At 38.1% G+C, this 17,538-nt stretch overlaps 2 protein-coding genes across 2 annotated transcripts; both read left to right on the forward strand.

Annotated features, from left to right (window-relative positions):
* The first annotated feature begins 12,904 nt into the window (after window positions 1-12,904).
* Window positions 12,905-13,966, forward strand: LOC142342097 (transmembrane protein 231-like). The gene has a single exon (XM_075393284.1). It carries the CDS (start codon window positions 12,909-12,911, stop codon window positions 13,827-13,829), a length of 921 nt encoding a protein of 306 aa, XP_075249399.1. The 5' UTR covers window positions 12,905-12,908; the 3' UTR covers window positions 13,830-13,966.
* A 199-nt stretch (window positions 13,967-14,165) lies between these two features.
* Window positions 14,166-17,168, forward strand: LOC142342607 (leucine-rich repeat and coiled-coil domain-containing protein 1-like). The gene has a single exon (XM_075393999.1). The coding sequence runs from the start codon at window positions 14,170-14,172 to the stop codon at window positions 17,023-17,025; it is 2,856 nt and encodes a 951-aa protein (XP_075250114.1). The 5' UTR covers window positions 14,166-14,169; the 3' UTR covers window positions 17,026-17,168.
* Window positions 17,169-17,538: the final 370 nt, after the last annotated feature.

The raw sequence follows: 17,538 nt of genomic DNA on the forward strand, positions 1-17,538 counted from the left end.
CAAACAACATGGTCTTATAAGAGATAGAGGTACTATGACGCAGTTGCTGAAATATGTAGAGAAAGTTTACGAAGCATATGAATACAAAAATGACTGCTTAAAGGATTAGTCAAGAAAACATTCGATTCTGTTTAGCACTGTTTTTTGCACAAAAACTCAGAATTTATTGGTTTTGACGACAAATTTTTGACTTAATGCGTTTTTGCTAAACCAATCGAATGCATTCAATTACAGCAATCATTGTTGCTTTTTTGATAAACGTACCTGTGAAAAATGCCGCTCCTAAAAATATTTGTTCTTTATCGTTTCATCAGTCTTGCATTGTGACCGTTTGTTCTTCATTAAAACGGGAGTTGAGTATTTTACTTCCAATACTACTACTACCACCACCACCACCACCACCACCACCACAACCACCACCACCACCACTACTACTACTACTACTACTACTACTACTACTACTACTACTACTACTACTACCAATACTACTAAAAGTACCACTACCACCACTACTACTACTAATACTACTACTACTACTGCTACTATTACTACTCCTACTACTACTACTACTACTACTACTACTACTACTACTACTACTACTGCTACTACTACTACTACTACTACTACTACTACTACTACTACTATTACTACTACTACTACTACTACTACTACTACTACTACTACTACTGTTTGAACACTTAAATTTAATAAAAAAATAAAAGTACAATGACAATAAGTACAAACAATTTAATAAAATGTATATAAGTTTGAGCTTATTTGCGTTTATTTAATCCAAGAAATGCTGTTCGACAAATCTGTTGAAGCGGGATTTAGACTCTCTTTTCGCTTTCTGTCGTAAGGTGGTGTAGCTCATGTTGTTCCTTGAGCAATCTTCTTCAATTTGATACAGCCACATTTTGCGTTGACTGGAGCTCGTTTAGCATAAAGATATTTTTCTGTCGGCTCCCAGGTGACGGCTCCGAGCGCTAGAAGATCGTCATTTATCCTCAAGACATGGCCAAACCATTTCAACCCGTTAATCATGATCATTGCAGAAAGTGTCGACATACGTGATCTAGCCAGTACTTCTTCATTTGTCACCCTCTCCATATATGAAAAACATAGTATCTTCGCAGACAACTGGTGTGAAAGCTCTCAAGTTTCCGTTGCGTTGATTTATTCATGGTCCACGTTTCAAAGCTATATAAGACCACTGATAACACGAGAGCTCTGTATAACTTGCATTTGAGGGGAATACTAAGTTGTTTGCTCTTCCAAAGCTTCTGAAACCTCGCAAATCGCTGTCTCCCTTCCGCCAGCTTGACACTGATTTCCTTTAGGTCACCAAGTTGCAAGCTCACGAAAGAACCGAGATACTTGAAAGCTTCTACATTTTTGAACTCAACTCCATCTCGATCGTGGATATTGCAGGAGAAAATGCGAGATCTTCCAGCCTTTTCTCTGCCGCAGTATCGTGACTCGTGAATTCGTCGGCCTTTCACAGTCCCGAACTTCCGAGTGCACTTATGACAAGTGAGGCTTTTCTCTAGCCCAACAAACTATGACGCGCTGTCTGTGACACTCTTCGAATTCTTAGACTTGCAGAATCTGGCTTCATGCACTTTGCGGCCTCTTTCAGTGTCGAAGCGACGTTTACAACCTAAACATACACAACTCTCGTCATCAGAGACCGCAGATGATTATTCACAGGTACATTTATGAAAAAAGCACCAATGATTGCTGTAATTGAAGTAAATAAATTCATCCTAGAATTTACGGTCAAAAGCATTCTTAATGTTAGGTAAAATCATTTCGAAACTTACTAGTTGGTTGCGCCGGAGAGAACGTTTGCAGCTATTTGCATTTTCTGAAGAAATTGCTCGTCAGATTTGATTTTCTTAATTCTTTTGATAATAGAAACCCCAACTCCTTTGATGGGTTAAATGGTTACCAAATTTTATTTTGAACTCCTCAATCAAGAGAGATTTCATTAATTTGTATAGTAAAATAAGGTCTGTATCTAATCTCTGGTATGAAATTAGCAACATTCACAGCAACTATAGGTGTTCAACATAGGATTTACTTGAGTTGTTAAAAATCCAACGAGCAGCTACTTGTTGGAGTTTTTCAGTCTTCGAATCAAAAATATCGAGCTACACCATGAAGGAGACTCTAAGAGGAGAACTGATAGCAATCGACAGATATAAAGTAGCTTCTTACCATAAAAAAAGTTGCTGTTTGGTACATTTTGCTTTGAAAAACGCTATTCAATTTTGACAAGTTAAGACTGCTATGACGGTCCCTTGAAAAATTCGAGCAGAATTCAACACACACATAACAAATATTTGTAGTCCTGTCGAAGAAGGAGCCATTTGAAATAAAACCAGTGGGTTCACTTTAGGTAAAAAACTAAGCTTTACATTTGACGGCTGAAATTTGAGCCCATTATGTTCTGCCCAGTGCAATAGTGTCAATATCAATCTGTGCATTTGAGAGATTTGTTCCCTTAAAATCTCAAATCATCGCAAAAAAGATAGAAGCCGCTATAGTCAATAGCGTGCGGCATATCATTTAAAAAAATAAATAGCAATGGTCCCATGACACCAGACGCAAATTTATAGAGAGAAGATCAAACATTATTGAATTTGACAGTTTGCATTCGATTGGTTTAGTAAGAACGCATTAAGTCAAAAATTTGTCGTCAAAACCAACAAATTCTGAGTTTTTGTGCAAAAAACAGTGCTAAACAGAATCGAATGTTTTCTTGACTAATCTTTTAATCAGTCATTTTTGTATTCATATGCTTCGAAAATTTTCTCTACATATTTCAGCAACTGCGTCATAGTACCTCTATCTCACATAAGACTATGTTGTTTGCGTCGGATTGAATTTTTCACCATTGGATAAATCAAACTAAATATTGAGTTTACAAATACAATGGAAAAAATTAATAAACAAAAGGGATGTTTTTTTTCAACATGGAGCCAGCTTTGCGTATTGGTCTAAAAATTGAGACCTTCCATATATTTAGCCAGTCGCAACAACTGATTATCCTACTGAGGAAATTTGACACAAACGGCTCAAGAACTTGACCTCTTTTTTCGGTTTAAAGCAAGGAATGTTGTCAGCGCCCAGAGAGCTGTCATTACAACTCATCGACAAAAAATTTTCAACTTCTGTCGTTGTAGTTCTAAAGTCATCCAAAATGTTTGTCTCCACAAATTTGCAGTCGAAAATTAGTTCATCCGCATTTCCAGAATTCGAAGCAACGAACTCATCAAAAAAATTGGCTTTTTATACAACCGTTTATGCTGAACGAGATCCAAGTTTCTTAATTTGTGGATATGTGTTTGAGTTTCTGAAGGATCGCAGTATACGATAGCAGTCTTGACTGTTTGCGAGGTCAATTTTTTCAACAAAAAGACATTTGTACAACTCCATTGAGTAATTCAGCTCGATTTCAATTGACTTCATTCTGAGCTCAAGACATAAAGATTTAAACATAATTATTTTCCTTTTTTTGTCGTAATAAGTATTATCTTGGGTGCGATAGTTTGTGATGAATAACCAAAGCAACGTGTAGTTGGCTCAAGAGTATCAAAAATCTGACAGCATATGGCTTCGATGTCTGAAAAACTATTGTTTATTTAAAAAAAAACGTTTCAACGTTCAATAGGATCAAATCTAAAATTTCCCCTACTCTACGTCTGGTAATCAATAGACTATTATAGTCCGTAATCAATGAAAAAATCAACAAAATCGCACTCAGACTGACGAGAAGAAGACAAAGTTTTCCAGTCAGTACAAAACATGTTAAAATTCCCAAAGGAATGTGAATCGTAAGAGCTGGGATTGTAATCTTAGTAAACTTTTCAGAGAGTCAATAATAGGTTCCAAAAAACCACGTTAAAGACTGATACTCATATGACAACAAAACCTGGAGGGTGGGTTGTAAAAGTAGATATGAAATTTATGTTTAAGCTCAGTTAAGCTATCAGATACGGACGCAAAATAAATTCGCTGAGACAGATGTGAAAGCAGTTTAAGGAATGAAATTTAGCGTTGTCTATTAAAATACCACAGTAATAGCCATAACAAAAGTCTCTGCGTCAGACAGTACCAATATCAAATCCTAGGAAAACTTCTGAGCCACTTATTTTGTTTAAGAGCCAATTTTCAGTCTCGAAACCAATCGATAATCAAAAGCTGTTATCATCATTAATATTTTTTGCTTTTTCAAGACTTCGAATAGACTGACAGTTTAGTGCATTGCAAATTACGTTTTGTTGTCATGAAGCCATAACCATGAACGGTACGGGTTTTCCTCATTGAAATAAATTAAGATTTTTCATTCTGAAATCTTTTTTGTCTTTCCCATCTTGAACGATTTGGCCAAAAATTTTGCAATTTCTTGGTCCGCATTGAAATGAAATTTTTAACCAGACTATACTTTTACGAGACTATATTTTTAAAATTATAGTCTCGCAGATAAGAGTACTATATTTTTAAAAATAATTATTCCTCAAAAACAATCTGGGTATAAAGAACGATTCAGCAAGTATCGAGCAGTGGACGGCATTTGCTGCGCTCTTAGGCACTTCTCGGCAATGATTTCCTTAAACTTCTATTATCTGTCCTTCTGTCCTTCTGATTTGAGACGCAAATGTTCTATAGTTTTCTTAGCGTCTAAGACGTCCGCAACAACACATCAATTTAATGAGTTAACATTCGCAGGAGATCCAGTTACGATGAAATTGAAAGCATCGTTGTTTACGCAGAGTGAGGAGGCACCATCACAGTCAACGCTGCCTTTGGCAGTAACTGCGTCTCCACAGCTTCAACGTTTTTGCAAATCCTGGTTTTGAAGCTTTTGCAGAGTCTTGTTGGACAAATTTTGCTCAAAGCACTTTGGAATGATAGTTGCAATAGTCTCAGTAATAGAGGACTCGAATTCCCTAAGCACCGACAACAATTTCACTTCAGATTTGAACAACATGTATATTGTCTAAGAATACGTCACAGATCCACAGCATAATTTTGAATGCTTCCAATAATTTAACATCGGCCTGAGATAGTGATACGCAATCACCATATGATCCCAAGCCTTGAATTTCTCACCACCAATGGCGAAAATGTCGTCATGCTTGACCTATTTTTCGCACGTGGGGCATTGTTGTTGTTGGGAATTTACGATTGATTGTTCAAGGATCATTCTGATTCTTGAGTCTTGCTTTTAGAGAATTTTCCGTAAATTTTTGCATCGGTGACAATCGCAACACAGTTGCCACGTGCAGAAATTTGAACAACTTATTACCAAACTTCCAAATCAAGTTTAGTATTCGGTTTTTCAGTCCTCGCGGTTCCATTGAATTTATTTTATTGTCGATTCGGTTTGCTAGTCTGCCATTTTTGAAAACGATTTCTTTTCGCGCCTTTTCGAGCCTTAACTTTCTGAGCGTGTACAATTCTGTGGATCTTCCTGGATCTTTGTCAATTTCAGGTATTTCAATATCGTCTCTTCCTTCTTGAGTCAGCTTTGAGAGAGTGAGGAGATCATTCATCTGATTGTACATTGGTAATGGCAAGATGTTCAAAAACCTCTGTTAATCCTCATAGGGCTCGTTTTGTCCTGCTATCCACCTAACTGCTTTTGGCTGGAGTTTTTCGAGATCGACTAAATCAGATTTTGAGGGCGTGGTACAGTTGATTCCGTATAACAAGATTGGCAGAACCAGCGATTTGTATAATCCCATTTTTACGAAGAGTTTAACGGCATAGGAGACTTTCCTCCTTATCAAGTAAAGGACTCTGTTTGCTTTATTGAGTCTAGCATTTATATGAGCCGATCATGTCAGTTTCTTACTGTCATTTATACCAAGGTCCTTGACTGCTTGCAGAGAATTTAAATTTTGATTACAGAGTTCGAAATCCTTTTCTGTCCCTCTTATGTTTAGTAATGCACACTTGTCGACAGCAAGTTCCATTTTGTTTGTCGCTACCCAGTTAGTGGCTCTTACATGCATTTTTCGAAAATTTTACTGTCGATATTCAATAGAGAAACCGGACGAAAATTCGTGACCAGCCTCTTGTCGCCCTTCTTATAAATAGGGGTGATTGATGCGAATATCCATTGGTCGGGATTTTTTCTCAAGCGCTTTATGTTCTTAAAGACTAGGTATAAGACACCAGTAATTGGTTTCGCTGTTTTTTGATAGAAGATGGGGGGTACCCGTTAGGGCTTCTAGTCTTAGTGATGTCGCGCTCCGATTGTAATCGAATAATTTTTTTCTTTGATATACAGAAGTGTGTTAAAGTTGGATTCATAGAATTGATGTCTTCTATGCTAAAAGAATGTTTAGGAGTGTAGACAGATTGAAAGAAGTCATTTAGTAAGTTTACTTTGTCTTCAATGTTGGATGCTGATCTTCCACTATTGATTAGAACTTTTGGGAGATTTGGTGACCTATTAAGAAGTTTGAGATGTTTGAATTTCACACTGGTGTCTCTGGTGCTCAATATTTGCTCTTGACAATTACATCGATCAATTTCTGCGGCCTCTGTCACAACGTTTTGAAAATTCCTTACGATGTTTTTCCGATATGACGTTGGTTTGTTCGCTAGGAGTTTACGCTGAGTGTTCAACTTTTTCATCAAATTGGACGTACTTGGTGTAATCCAAGGTGGTAGAGGTCGTCTATTCCTGGTCCTTTTGGGAATTGTTGCTTGTGCTACCTTTAAAAAAAAGTCGTACATCTCTTTGCACATGTTGTTTATGTTTATGTAACACACTGGATTGAAGTCAGCAATTTTGATCATTTCGCTTACTTCCGAGTAATCAACTCTTCCAAAAACTTCGAAAAGTTCTCAAAGTTGGTTTCATTTCTGTATGAGGGCACTCAACTAGAAGACTGATTGCCCTGTGATCTGAGCAGTTAAATACTTTTTGTGAATTCTTCGTCAAGAGCGGAGTGCACGTACCAATTTCGATAGAAGGCAACGTCCAGTATGTTGTTTTCGCGGGTGCTAAAACCAACACTTTGAATAAAAAAGTTGTTTTCAAATAGTTCTAGTACGTCCTGTTCGTCAGTGTCCTCACTTGATAAGTTGTGCCAGTTTGTGTTCGGAAAGTTAAGATCTCTACAGATTTTTGCTGTGCTGTTTTTTGATAGGGATGACAGAAGTTTTCCAAAGTCATCTTGTGTGTATCTGTACCCACTTCCTTTCGGGGGGTTGTAGAACACAGAAAAGCAGCTGAGTTTGTTAATTTCTAGTCTGCAGGCGAGTGAACCGTCGGGTTGGTCAGTAATAGGCTGTTCAGATGCTAGGCTGGTTTTGATGGCAATCATTGCCCCTCCGAGGGAGTTATTTTCCGCATCTTGTTTTCTTTCTGATCTATATATGGTTTAGTTGTCTAAGAAAAGTTCAGATGACGAAGGGTTGTCGTTTAACCACGTTTCGCAAGTGCAAATAATGTTATAGTCATTGAGCATTACTGCATTAGCAAATTTCGATCTTCCTTCCAGGCTTGCTAGTCTTTTTGTATTAATTAGAAGAATACTGATGAAGCCTAGCCACCATCCTTCACGGTTATCTACTAAATCTACTTTCTTGCCATCATTGAACAACTCGAGGTTTCGCAATTTCATTTTATCGAGGGGAACATTTTCCTCAAGTAGTTCTCTTTGTTTTTTAAGACACACATTTTCTTTAATTGCGTCTTCTTTTGACAAGGCTGGTAAAATGAACACAACTTTCTCAGTTAGAACTGTTCTTTTTTCGTGGGTTTTCGCTAAAACTAACCTAGCAGTATGTTCAGTCGGACGCGTCAGAAGTAGTATCCGTGGTTCTTTCATGATGTTGCTGAATTTACCAAGTCGTTTTAGCTCCGTTATTTAGGTAGTCACTCCTATTCGGTTTAACACATCGTTCACTTCATTCGCAGTTGGGACAAAATTTTCGGCTTAGGATTTGTCGGTGTCTTCTGGAATCCCATCCCTTGTATTCGAATGTTTTTTCTGATATTTTGATCCAAGTCAGGCGGTTTTCTGGAGTGTCTTTTGGATGTAGCACCTAGATTTCTTGGTTGAACGGCACCACCCTCCGCATAGCTTTTATCTACTTTTTCGCGTGTAGTTTTAATGGCAATATCCACTCTTGTATCAACAACTGCTGTTACTCTCTCTTTCATTGTCTGCAGTTTTTTGTTGATCTCCTGCGTTTCTGTTTCAATCTTTTCATTCATCTTGTCAATCATTCAACATTTCATGAAATTGTTTCTTTCATTATTATTCAGACGTTTTGCACAGGGAGGCATTGTCAGTTGACCCGCTTCTTTGAGACCATTAACTGCAACATGCGTAAGTCCTGTACAACTTGGCTCGAAGTGCATGTGAACATTCAGGCGACGCATATGTATCTCGGCGATGTTTGATTTATCACTTTTTTTTTACACGTATTGCATTTTTTGACATTGTTAAGGGGGATAAATAAAGCGAGACTCACGGAACAGAAGGATAGATAATGCTAGGAGTAGGACAACTAAGTCCAGTCTCTTAGCAGCAGAAGAAGAGTCGATACAAATTTTTGTTCAAAACCTGGACATTTAAATCCAGTCTTTTCACAAAAACTTACTTCAAGTTATTCAATGTCCTGAGTTTCTTCCAGTTTCTGTCGTTTCGCATTTCGTTGTTGCTTGTTCGGCTTCTTTTGTTTCTTTAAGAGTCTTTTGAGGTCAATACCGTTATTGATAACAATTTCGAGACTGTGAATTTCTAAGGAATATTGTTGGTGAAGCTCGTTGTACTCGTTGGTCTTTGAGCTTCGAGCTGTCTTTTCGTTTACCGTTAGATATGAGATACTTAACTAGGTTGACCACCGGTATGTTCAGAGTTTTCAGCTCTGACTGTATGCCGGGGGCACCCTCTCGCTCGCAATACACAACACCTACTATTTGTTTCAAAACCCGAATTTCCTTCAGCAGTTGAGCCGATGACAGGGGAGTTCGGGGGTCGAAAGGATGACCTGTTATAGTGTTGTTTATAACGTCTGGCCACATACTAAATTCTTGTCCGTATTCGAAGTCTTTGATGATGTTCTGTAGCAATTTCCGTGGGTTTCTTGCAAGTGCATATAGACAAATACCGGTGTCACTGTAGACGTTTGCTGATAGTGTCTCTGTTTTTTTTTGTTTTGAGGGACTCTTATTTGTAATGTGTTGTGTAATGAACTTGCTCCAACAATAGTAAAATCAGAAAGATAAGGGGGCCTCCTCGGCTGCGCCGTAAATCATGTTAATCTGAAACTATTTGGGATACTCGTTCACTCATCATTCATCATCCCTTGTCGTCCATTCATCATTCACATTATGAATTTAGTTAATATGTTGAAATTAAATAGGGATACTTTTTAAAACACGTTTACAATTGCTCTCAGACAAAGTTTGTTGCAATTATATAAGTCCTGTAGGTCTAGTTCAAATAGTTCTGGTACTTCCTGTTCGTCAGTGTCCTCACTTGAGAAGTTGTGCCAGTTTGTGTTCGGAAAGTTAGGATCTCTACAGATTATTGCTGTGCTGTTTTTTGGTAGGGCTGACAGAAATGTTCCGAAGTCCTCTTGTGTGTATCTGTACCAACTTCCTTTCGGGGGGTTGTAGAACACAGAAAAAAAAGCTGAGTTTGTTAATTTCTAGTCTGCAGGTGAGTGAACAGTTGGGTTGATCAGTATTAATATGTTCATATGCTAGGCTGTTTTTGATTGCAATCATTTCCCCTCCGTGAGAGTTGTTTTCCGCATCTTGTTTTCCTGTTGATCTATATATGGTTTAGTTGTCTAAGAAAAGTTCAGATGACGAAGTGTTGTCGTTTAACCATGTTTCGCAAGCGCAAATAATGTCATAGTCATTGAGCATTACTGCATTAGCAAATTGCGATCTTCTTTCCAGGCTTGCTAGGCTTCTTGTATTAATTAGAAGAATACTGATGAAATCTAGCCACCATCCTTCATGATTATCTACTAAATCTACTTTCTTGCCATCCTTGAACAACTCGAGGTTTCGCATTTGCAGTTTATCGAGGGGAATGTTTTCCTCACGTAGTTTTCTTCGTTTTTTAAGACACATATTTTCTTTGATTACATCTTCTTTTGACAAGGTTGGTAAAATGAACACAGCTTTCACAGTTAGAAATGTTCTTTTCTCGCGGGCTTTCGCTGAAACTAATCTGGCACCATGTTCAGTTGGACACGTCAGAAGTAGTTTTCGTGATTTTTTCATGGTGTTGCTGAACTTACCAAGTCGTTTCAGCTCCGTTATTTAGGTTGTCACTCCTATTCGGTTTAACACATCGTTCACTTCATTCGTATTGGGGACAAAATTCTCGGCTTTGGATTTGTCGGTGTCTTCTGGAATCCCATCCCTTGTATTCGAATGCTTTTTTTGATATCGTGATCCAAGTCAGGCGGCTCTCTGGAGTGTGATTTGTATGTAGCACCTACATTTCTTGGCTGAACGGCACCAGCCTCCGCATAGCTTTTATCTACTTTTTCGCGTGTAGTTTTAATGGCAATATCTACTCTTGTATCAACAACTGCTGTTACTCTCTCTTTCATTGTCAGCAATTTTTTGTTGATCTCCTGCGTTTCTGTTTCAATCTTTTCATTCATCTTGTCAATCGTTCGCACCCTCTCGCTCGCATTACACAACACCTATTATTTGTTTTAAAGCCCGAATTTCCTTCAGCAGTTGAGCCGATGACAGGGGAGTTCGGTGGTCGAAAGGATGACGTGTTATAGTGTTGTTTATAACGTCTGGCCACATACTAAATTCTTGTCCGTATTCGAAGTCTTTGATGATGTTCTGTAGCAATATCCGTGGGTTTCTTGCAAGTGGATATAGACAAATACCGGTGTCACTGTAGACGATTGCCGATATTGTCTCTGCTTTTTTTGTTTTGAGAGACTCTTATTTGTAATGTTTTGTGTAATGAACTTGCTCCAACAATAGTAAAATCAGAAAGATAAGGGGCCTCCTCGGCTGCGCCGTAAATCATGTTAATCTGAAACTATTTGGGAGACTCGTTCATTCATCATTCATCATCCCTTGTCGTCCATTCATCATTCACATTATGAATTTAGTTAATATGTTGAAATTAAATAGGGATACTTTTTTAAAACACGTTTATAATTGCTCTCAGACGAGGTTTGTTGCAATTATATCAGTCCTGTAGGTCTTTTTTCTGCATTTTTTTCTTGACCAATTTTTCGTCCGACGCATTTGACTTTTCATCCTTAAAAACGGGATAAACAGGCAGTGCCCATTGTCCTTTTCTGAGTTTAATGATCCTTACTGGCCATAGTAACTTTTTACCTCTTGCAGATGGGTTACATGACAGAAGTAGTCCATAGACAAAAAATGGTCTTGTACATTAAATCACTTGAAAATCGGGAAACTTCTCTTTTAAATTTGACACTTTTCAGTTTTTTTCTATACGAGTTAATTACTAACAATTCTAAAAAACTAGAATTTGAGGAGTCGAATCTCATCATGGAAAATAATTGTAGCTCTCGCTCTCTCTTTCGGTTGAGGTTTCTGTCTTTCTCCTTCTCATTCACACTTTATTGCTCTCAGACTATCTCTCTCTCTCTCTCCTTTTCCTTAACTCTTTTGTTGATGCTGCACTTCAGCTGCTGTTATGTGGCGTGATGTCATCTTCTTTTAACCTCATTAACATTTAATTTTAAATAACCTGAAATGTAGTTTTTAGGAAACAATTGTTAATTACTCTCAAACGACTTTTGTAGCAATTATTTTAATCCTGATGGTGTCTTTCTATGCGGTTTTTCGCTTGACTGGTTTTTTCGTCTGACCAATTTGACTTTGCTGCCTCATAAAACGGGATAAAGAGGTAGCTCCTAGTCGGCATTAGGTTTTCCTAGAGCTTTTCAGCTCACTATTCTTTAAGTATGCGATTCACAGAATCTGTTTTCGAGACTTTTAATTGTGGTGTAGAGATTGATCTTATTTTCTTAGAGATTGACCCCCCCCATCCCACTATTGCCACCTCATCAGCCCCCGGGTGCACCTCCCGAATATCCAAATATCGCGAGCCCATCAAGAAGCTGAAATACGAGCTAAGGATAATCGAATTCGAGAAAGCCTTCCGTTCGTTAATCTCATGTACAGGAGGAGCTGGTCCGTCAGCATCAAAAAGCATACAGAGATTGACTTCCAGGATTAGCTATAAGAAAGAAGATTCAGTTTCGGACGTAATCACGTACAGAAGAACAAAATTAAATTTCGCTCTTTTGCGTAGCTCCATACTCTTCCTCGGTGGCGCGCGCTGCATGCACAGGCGCCCTGTAGTAGAAGCGTTAATAGGAACCATTGTTGAGGAAGGCTTTTGTGCTAAATGCTTTATATTTTTTTAGTCTTAATTCAAAATCACTACACATTATACTTTAATTGCTATTTACCATAAATATTTTGATTATAATTCTGATGCTTTAATTTCTTTATCGTTTCTATCTGAAGATTCAATTTTTGACTACTCAGGATTTTTAAATATACTCAGAAGTTGACTTGCTGCCCCGGGTTGACCGACTACCCTTCTAGGGGAGGGGCTTTCTCTTAATTGACCTTTTCTTTTGTTACCCCAAGATTTGTGGGTGTATTTTATTTGACGCACGTGCCATATTTTTGCAGAGTGATTTTCAATGTAATGACACGTTCTCTGTAACATGGCTGCATAGCGTACTGTGGGGGGGGGGGGGGGGGCACAAGCGGAAAAGATCCCACTACTTAAGTCTTCGTGGTTTTGACGTTTTTTCTAGCTCTGCAGTCAACATTAATTGAGGTGGCAAAGTACCCCAAACTATTTATGGCACCATTAGAGTCGCCCTTTTCAGTTGCTGTGATGCGCCTCGAAATTTACTCTCATGCCCTTGTGCAAAAGTATCGTACTAGCTTGGTCACGAAAGCTGTCTTCTTTCAATTGATATTGTTCGTCCTGCTAGTAATTTCACCTTTGCTCATTGCGTACAGAACATCAGGATTTTGGATCAAAGAGAAATATTACACCGAGTCTCCCTATGTCACCTATCGACACGAGACAATAGTGTACGTCAAAACTGATGCTTCGCGATCCCTAGTTTGGACGACATATTCCGAACTCAATTCAGTACTTAGTGTTGAAGGCTCACTGTCTACCCCTCTCGTAGAATCCGCTGAAATTGACAATGATTTCGATGGAAAGAATGACTTTATCGATTTCAGCGTTTCCTTTCCCCTTAATTCAGGGGAAAGTGTCACGTCTGTGAACGCATACCTTTTCTTCAACTACCAGCTGAAATTATTCAGTCGCGTTGAAATTCTCGGTCTGGCATTGATCCAAGAGCAAACTGAATCTGGGGCTCACAAGTTGTCGATCTCAGGTGACTTAAACTTCAACCAGAAGATCAACTTGCCGCATAAGGGATCAAATACAGATTTTGCTGGCGAGTTGATTACTGATCAGTCTGCGAACTTTGATTTGACACAACTTGTTCAAAAATACAACTCACGAAATCTGACGACCGAGCTTGCCCATAACTTCCGAGGATGGCAGGAGGGTGCCTCCTCTGACAATATTTTTGTCCTAGATTTGCACGTGAACTACCCTGAACAGACACTGCGATACGAGCCCGGATTCCTGGAGGAGCTGAAATTTGCGTGGATTCAATATCTGTCAATCTTCGTCATTTTCCTGTTCGCTTTTGACAGACTCAAGACTTTTGTGTTCCAAAATCAAGTCTTCCCCACTGTTCCTGTTGCGGCAGGAACTCGTCGTAAATTGTAGATACAATTCAACTTGAATTAGTTCCAATTTAATTCCTCTGTACAATTATTCCTCAGTTTGTAAATTTGTGTATAAAAGAAAGTTGAAAAGAATATATATGTAAATATCGAAAAAAAATAGATTATTGTTTTCCTCTATCTTTCTGGTGTAATTCACTCGTATGATTTTTGTACGACTTGAGGAGCACCCGTACCAATTCAGCTTCATCATTGAGTGGTAATATTTTTTCGGAGTTAAAATGGCAAACGTCATCAATTTCATTTCTATAAAAATTGCATCATTTGATCATAAAAAATAGTAAAACAGTTTGTTATTGGGTAAGATTAATTTTAGACTAGAAATGTTAGAAAATGGTTATGAAGCAATGATAACGCGAGATCTGAGCTTCATAGAATGTGGATTGAAAACTTTGCTCAATTTTGAGGTTGATCCCGAGGTTGTTTCATTAACTTTCCATGGAAACAAAATTGGGAAAATTTGCAATTTGGAGCGATACACGTGTTTGCGTCATCTAGATCTCTCATCCAATCAAATTTCGATAATTGAAGGCCTTAACAATTTGATGAGCCTTAGAACGCTCAATCTTTCCAACAATCGAATCAAGTCTGTTCCTTCTTTGATAAATTCTCAATGTGCAAAATTAGATTTGTCTTTCAATTCCGTTACTGATGTTTCTGGTGTCACTTCTCTCATCAACTTGCAAATTTTGCTGCTGCAAGGCAACCAATTACGTGATTTAGATCACGTTACAAACTCATGTTGCGCGGTGGTAAAATTGCGGCATCTTGTTTTGCAAGACGAATTCGCTTCTAATCCGATGTGCAGCAAAAGGCCGAATTATGCAACGGTAATTTGGGACAGTTTACCGCAGCTAACTTCCCTTGATTTTATGGATAAATACAACCTTCAAGTTGAAATCGACGATTTTGCGCCTCCAGGCGTTGAAGATTTCCTCGAGTTCTTGACGTCAGAAAATTATCCAACTTCGGATGATTCGACCGCACGAAAGTTAACTGCTGAGGCTAGACCTCGAATTCTGCAGAACGTAAGCAATTATCAGAATGTCCAACACCAAATTCTGCAATCCCAGCTAAGGCCTGAAGTGCAAGATACCAATGTTTCTCGAGATCAAGAAAGAATCGACAATTTGGAACGACAGATAGCTTCGCTATTAGAGCAACAAGCAGAAACAAGAAGCGAACTGAAATCTAAAGGCAAGTTACCGCCTAAAACAACAGCGAAAACTGTTTCTAGTTCATCCGAAGCCGGCTTCGATTCAGTTTCGAACCCCGATTTTTCGACAAATGTTTCTCATAAAAGAGCGTCAACAGGTATTAACAAAAAACCTGGTGTTCTTATTAGTGGAAGTAACAAAACTGACCAGCAGACAGTTTCTTCATTAATGAAAGAACTCGAATCTGAAAAATCGAAACGTTGGAAAGCTGAGGAAAATGTCACTGGCCTGAAAACAAACCTTGTTAATTTGAAAAGTCAACTTAGTGAATCGAAATTACGTGAAACAGCATTAAATGCAACAATTACAGAACTAAAAGAGGCGATTGCTGAAGAACAATCGAAAATTGAAGATTTGCGAAAAACATTGGAACATGAGAAATCAAACAACGGAAACCGTCAAGAACTTTTAGAGAATTTTCAAAAAGAAAAGGCCGAGTTCAGAAAAGAAATAGAGATTAAAAGCTCTAAGATTACCGAGTTAGAAAACAGCTTAGTTACTGCAGGTGCAAAAGACGCGAAACGCGAGCAAGAAGCATCGAGGCAGTTGAAAACATTAGCAAAAGAGTTTGAAAAGCTTCAGGATTTCAGCAAAACTCAAATCAACAAAAACAAAGCGCTTGAGGCTGAATTGGAAGATAAACAAACTTTATTAAAATCCAGGTACTCAATTGATAGCCCAGAAGTTCAAGAAATTGTTGCAGCTAAAGTGAAGGAATTTGAGACACTAAAAGCGAAGGAATTGGAATGCTTAAATCAGAAACTAAAGGAATCTTATGATCAATATCATGAACTTGAAGACGAATTCCGAATGGCGCTTTACTCCGAAGAGGCCAGATTCAATGAAGTTTCGCAAAAGCTAGCCGAAAGCGAAACGCATCTGAAAGACTCAAAAACTGCTTGCGAAACATTCAAACAAAAACACGAAAAGTCTTCAAAACTAGTTCAGGAATTGACGAACGTTGTGAAAGAACAGAAAGGACGGTTAACAGAGCTACAGAAATCTAAACAAGAATTCCAAAATGAGCTCAAATTGAAATCGAAAACCTACGATGAGCAAATTGAAGGTTTCAGAGAGAAAATTAAAGAATTGGAGTTGATGAAAAGTGACAAAACGAAACTTGCCGCTCACATTCAAGCCCAGGATTCCATCATAGAAGGATTAAGGAAAGAACGCAAACTATGGGAAGAGGAACTAGCAAAACAAGGCATGTCATTAGCAGCCGATAGAGGGCGTATGGAGGTCAGAATCGAAAGTTTAGAAAAAGAATTATTAGCCGAACGCAAATCCATGGAAAGCGAGCGCGATAGTCTTAAAATCAAAACCAAAGTTATCGAAGACCAAACCGACACGATTAAGAAGTTGAAAGAGGCCATTATCGAAAGAGATAATACAATTGTGAAAACTCGCGACGAAGCTCTGAAAGAGCGAAAAGATCTCGAAAGCCAGCTTAATGAAGAAACAAAATTACGGCAAGATTTACAGGACGAAATATCTTTAAACACCGAGCGCAAGCATGCTTTGAAAGACGATATTGAAGCGCTACGATCAGATTTGGAGGAGAAAACGTTTGCTTATGAGGAACTGATGAAGAAATGGAAACAGAAAAGTGCTCTGATTGGCCAATTAGAAGTCCAAGTTAAAGAGAAAAAGTCTGAGTGGGATAAAAGAGAAAGCGAACTGATTTCAGAGCGTGATCAAGCTATTTCTGCCGCAAAGTCAGCCGTGAACAAACTTACAGAGACAGAATCGAGGTTAGAAATTGAGCTTAATGAAACTAAAGTGAAATTTGAGAGCGAAAGAATGGAACTAGTGTCGAGTTGTGATCAAAGAATCGAAGAGGTCGAGGCTGAAATGCGGGAAATGTTAAGAGAACACGAAAAATACAGAAAAGGAATGGACGCTAAGTTTAATAAACTGCATTCAGCTATTTCAGATTTTCAAAACAACTCAACTTTATAGTTTCAATTTCAACGGAAAGATCTAAAGGATTTTGTGACCTTGGTGCCTCATTGAAATCACAAGATCAATTTTAGTCTTTTTGTTTCCTTTAGTGTTCTGTAAATAATGTAAAGTGTGTAAAAATTAGAATTAGTTTTGTTGGATGTTTTCATACTATAAGTCTAAACGAGGTTCACTTATTTGGTGTTTTTGGAATCGAAATCGGTCAAACGGTCGGGAATGACTGTCACGGCGAGGTCGTTGATACGCTATTTAAATTCAATTTATTGGTTGACCATGTGTGAGAAACTATCTATATAACAAAGATATGGATAGTACCCCATTTGTTGCATTTATCCTATATTTAATCGGATTTAAACTGAATATGCGGAATGTAAATTGTCTCTGAATAGTTATTCTTCCGCTATTTGGGCGAGATGTTAAAATAGTTTGAGGGTCAGTTTGCAATTTTGCAAAATCATCTGAGAAAGTTGTGACTAGTCTCGTTAGAAAGCCGTTAAAATGTGGATTATC

This window comes from Convolutriloba macropyga, chromosome 7 (assembly GCF_964194025.1).
Source record: "Convolutriloba macropyga chromosome 7, txConMacr16.3, whole genome shotgun sequence".
NCBI classification, from domain to species: Eukaryota; Metazoa; Xenacoelomorpha; order Acoela; family Convolutidae; genus Convolutriloba; species Convolutriloba macropyga.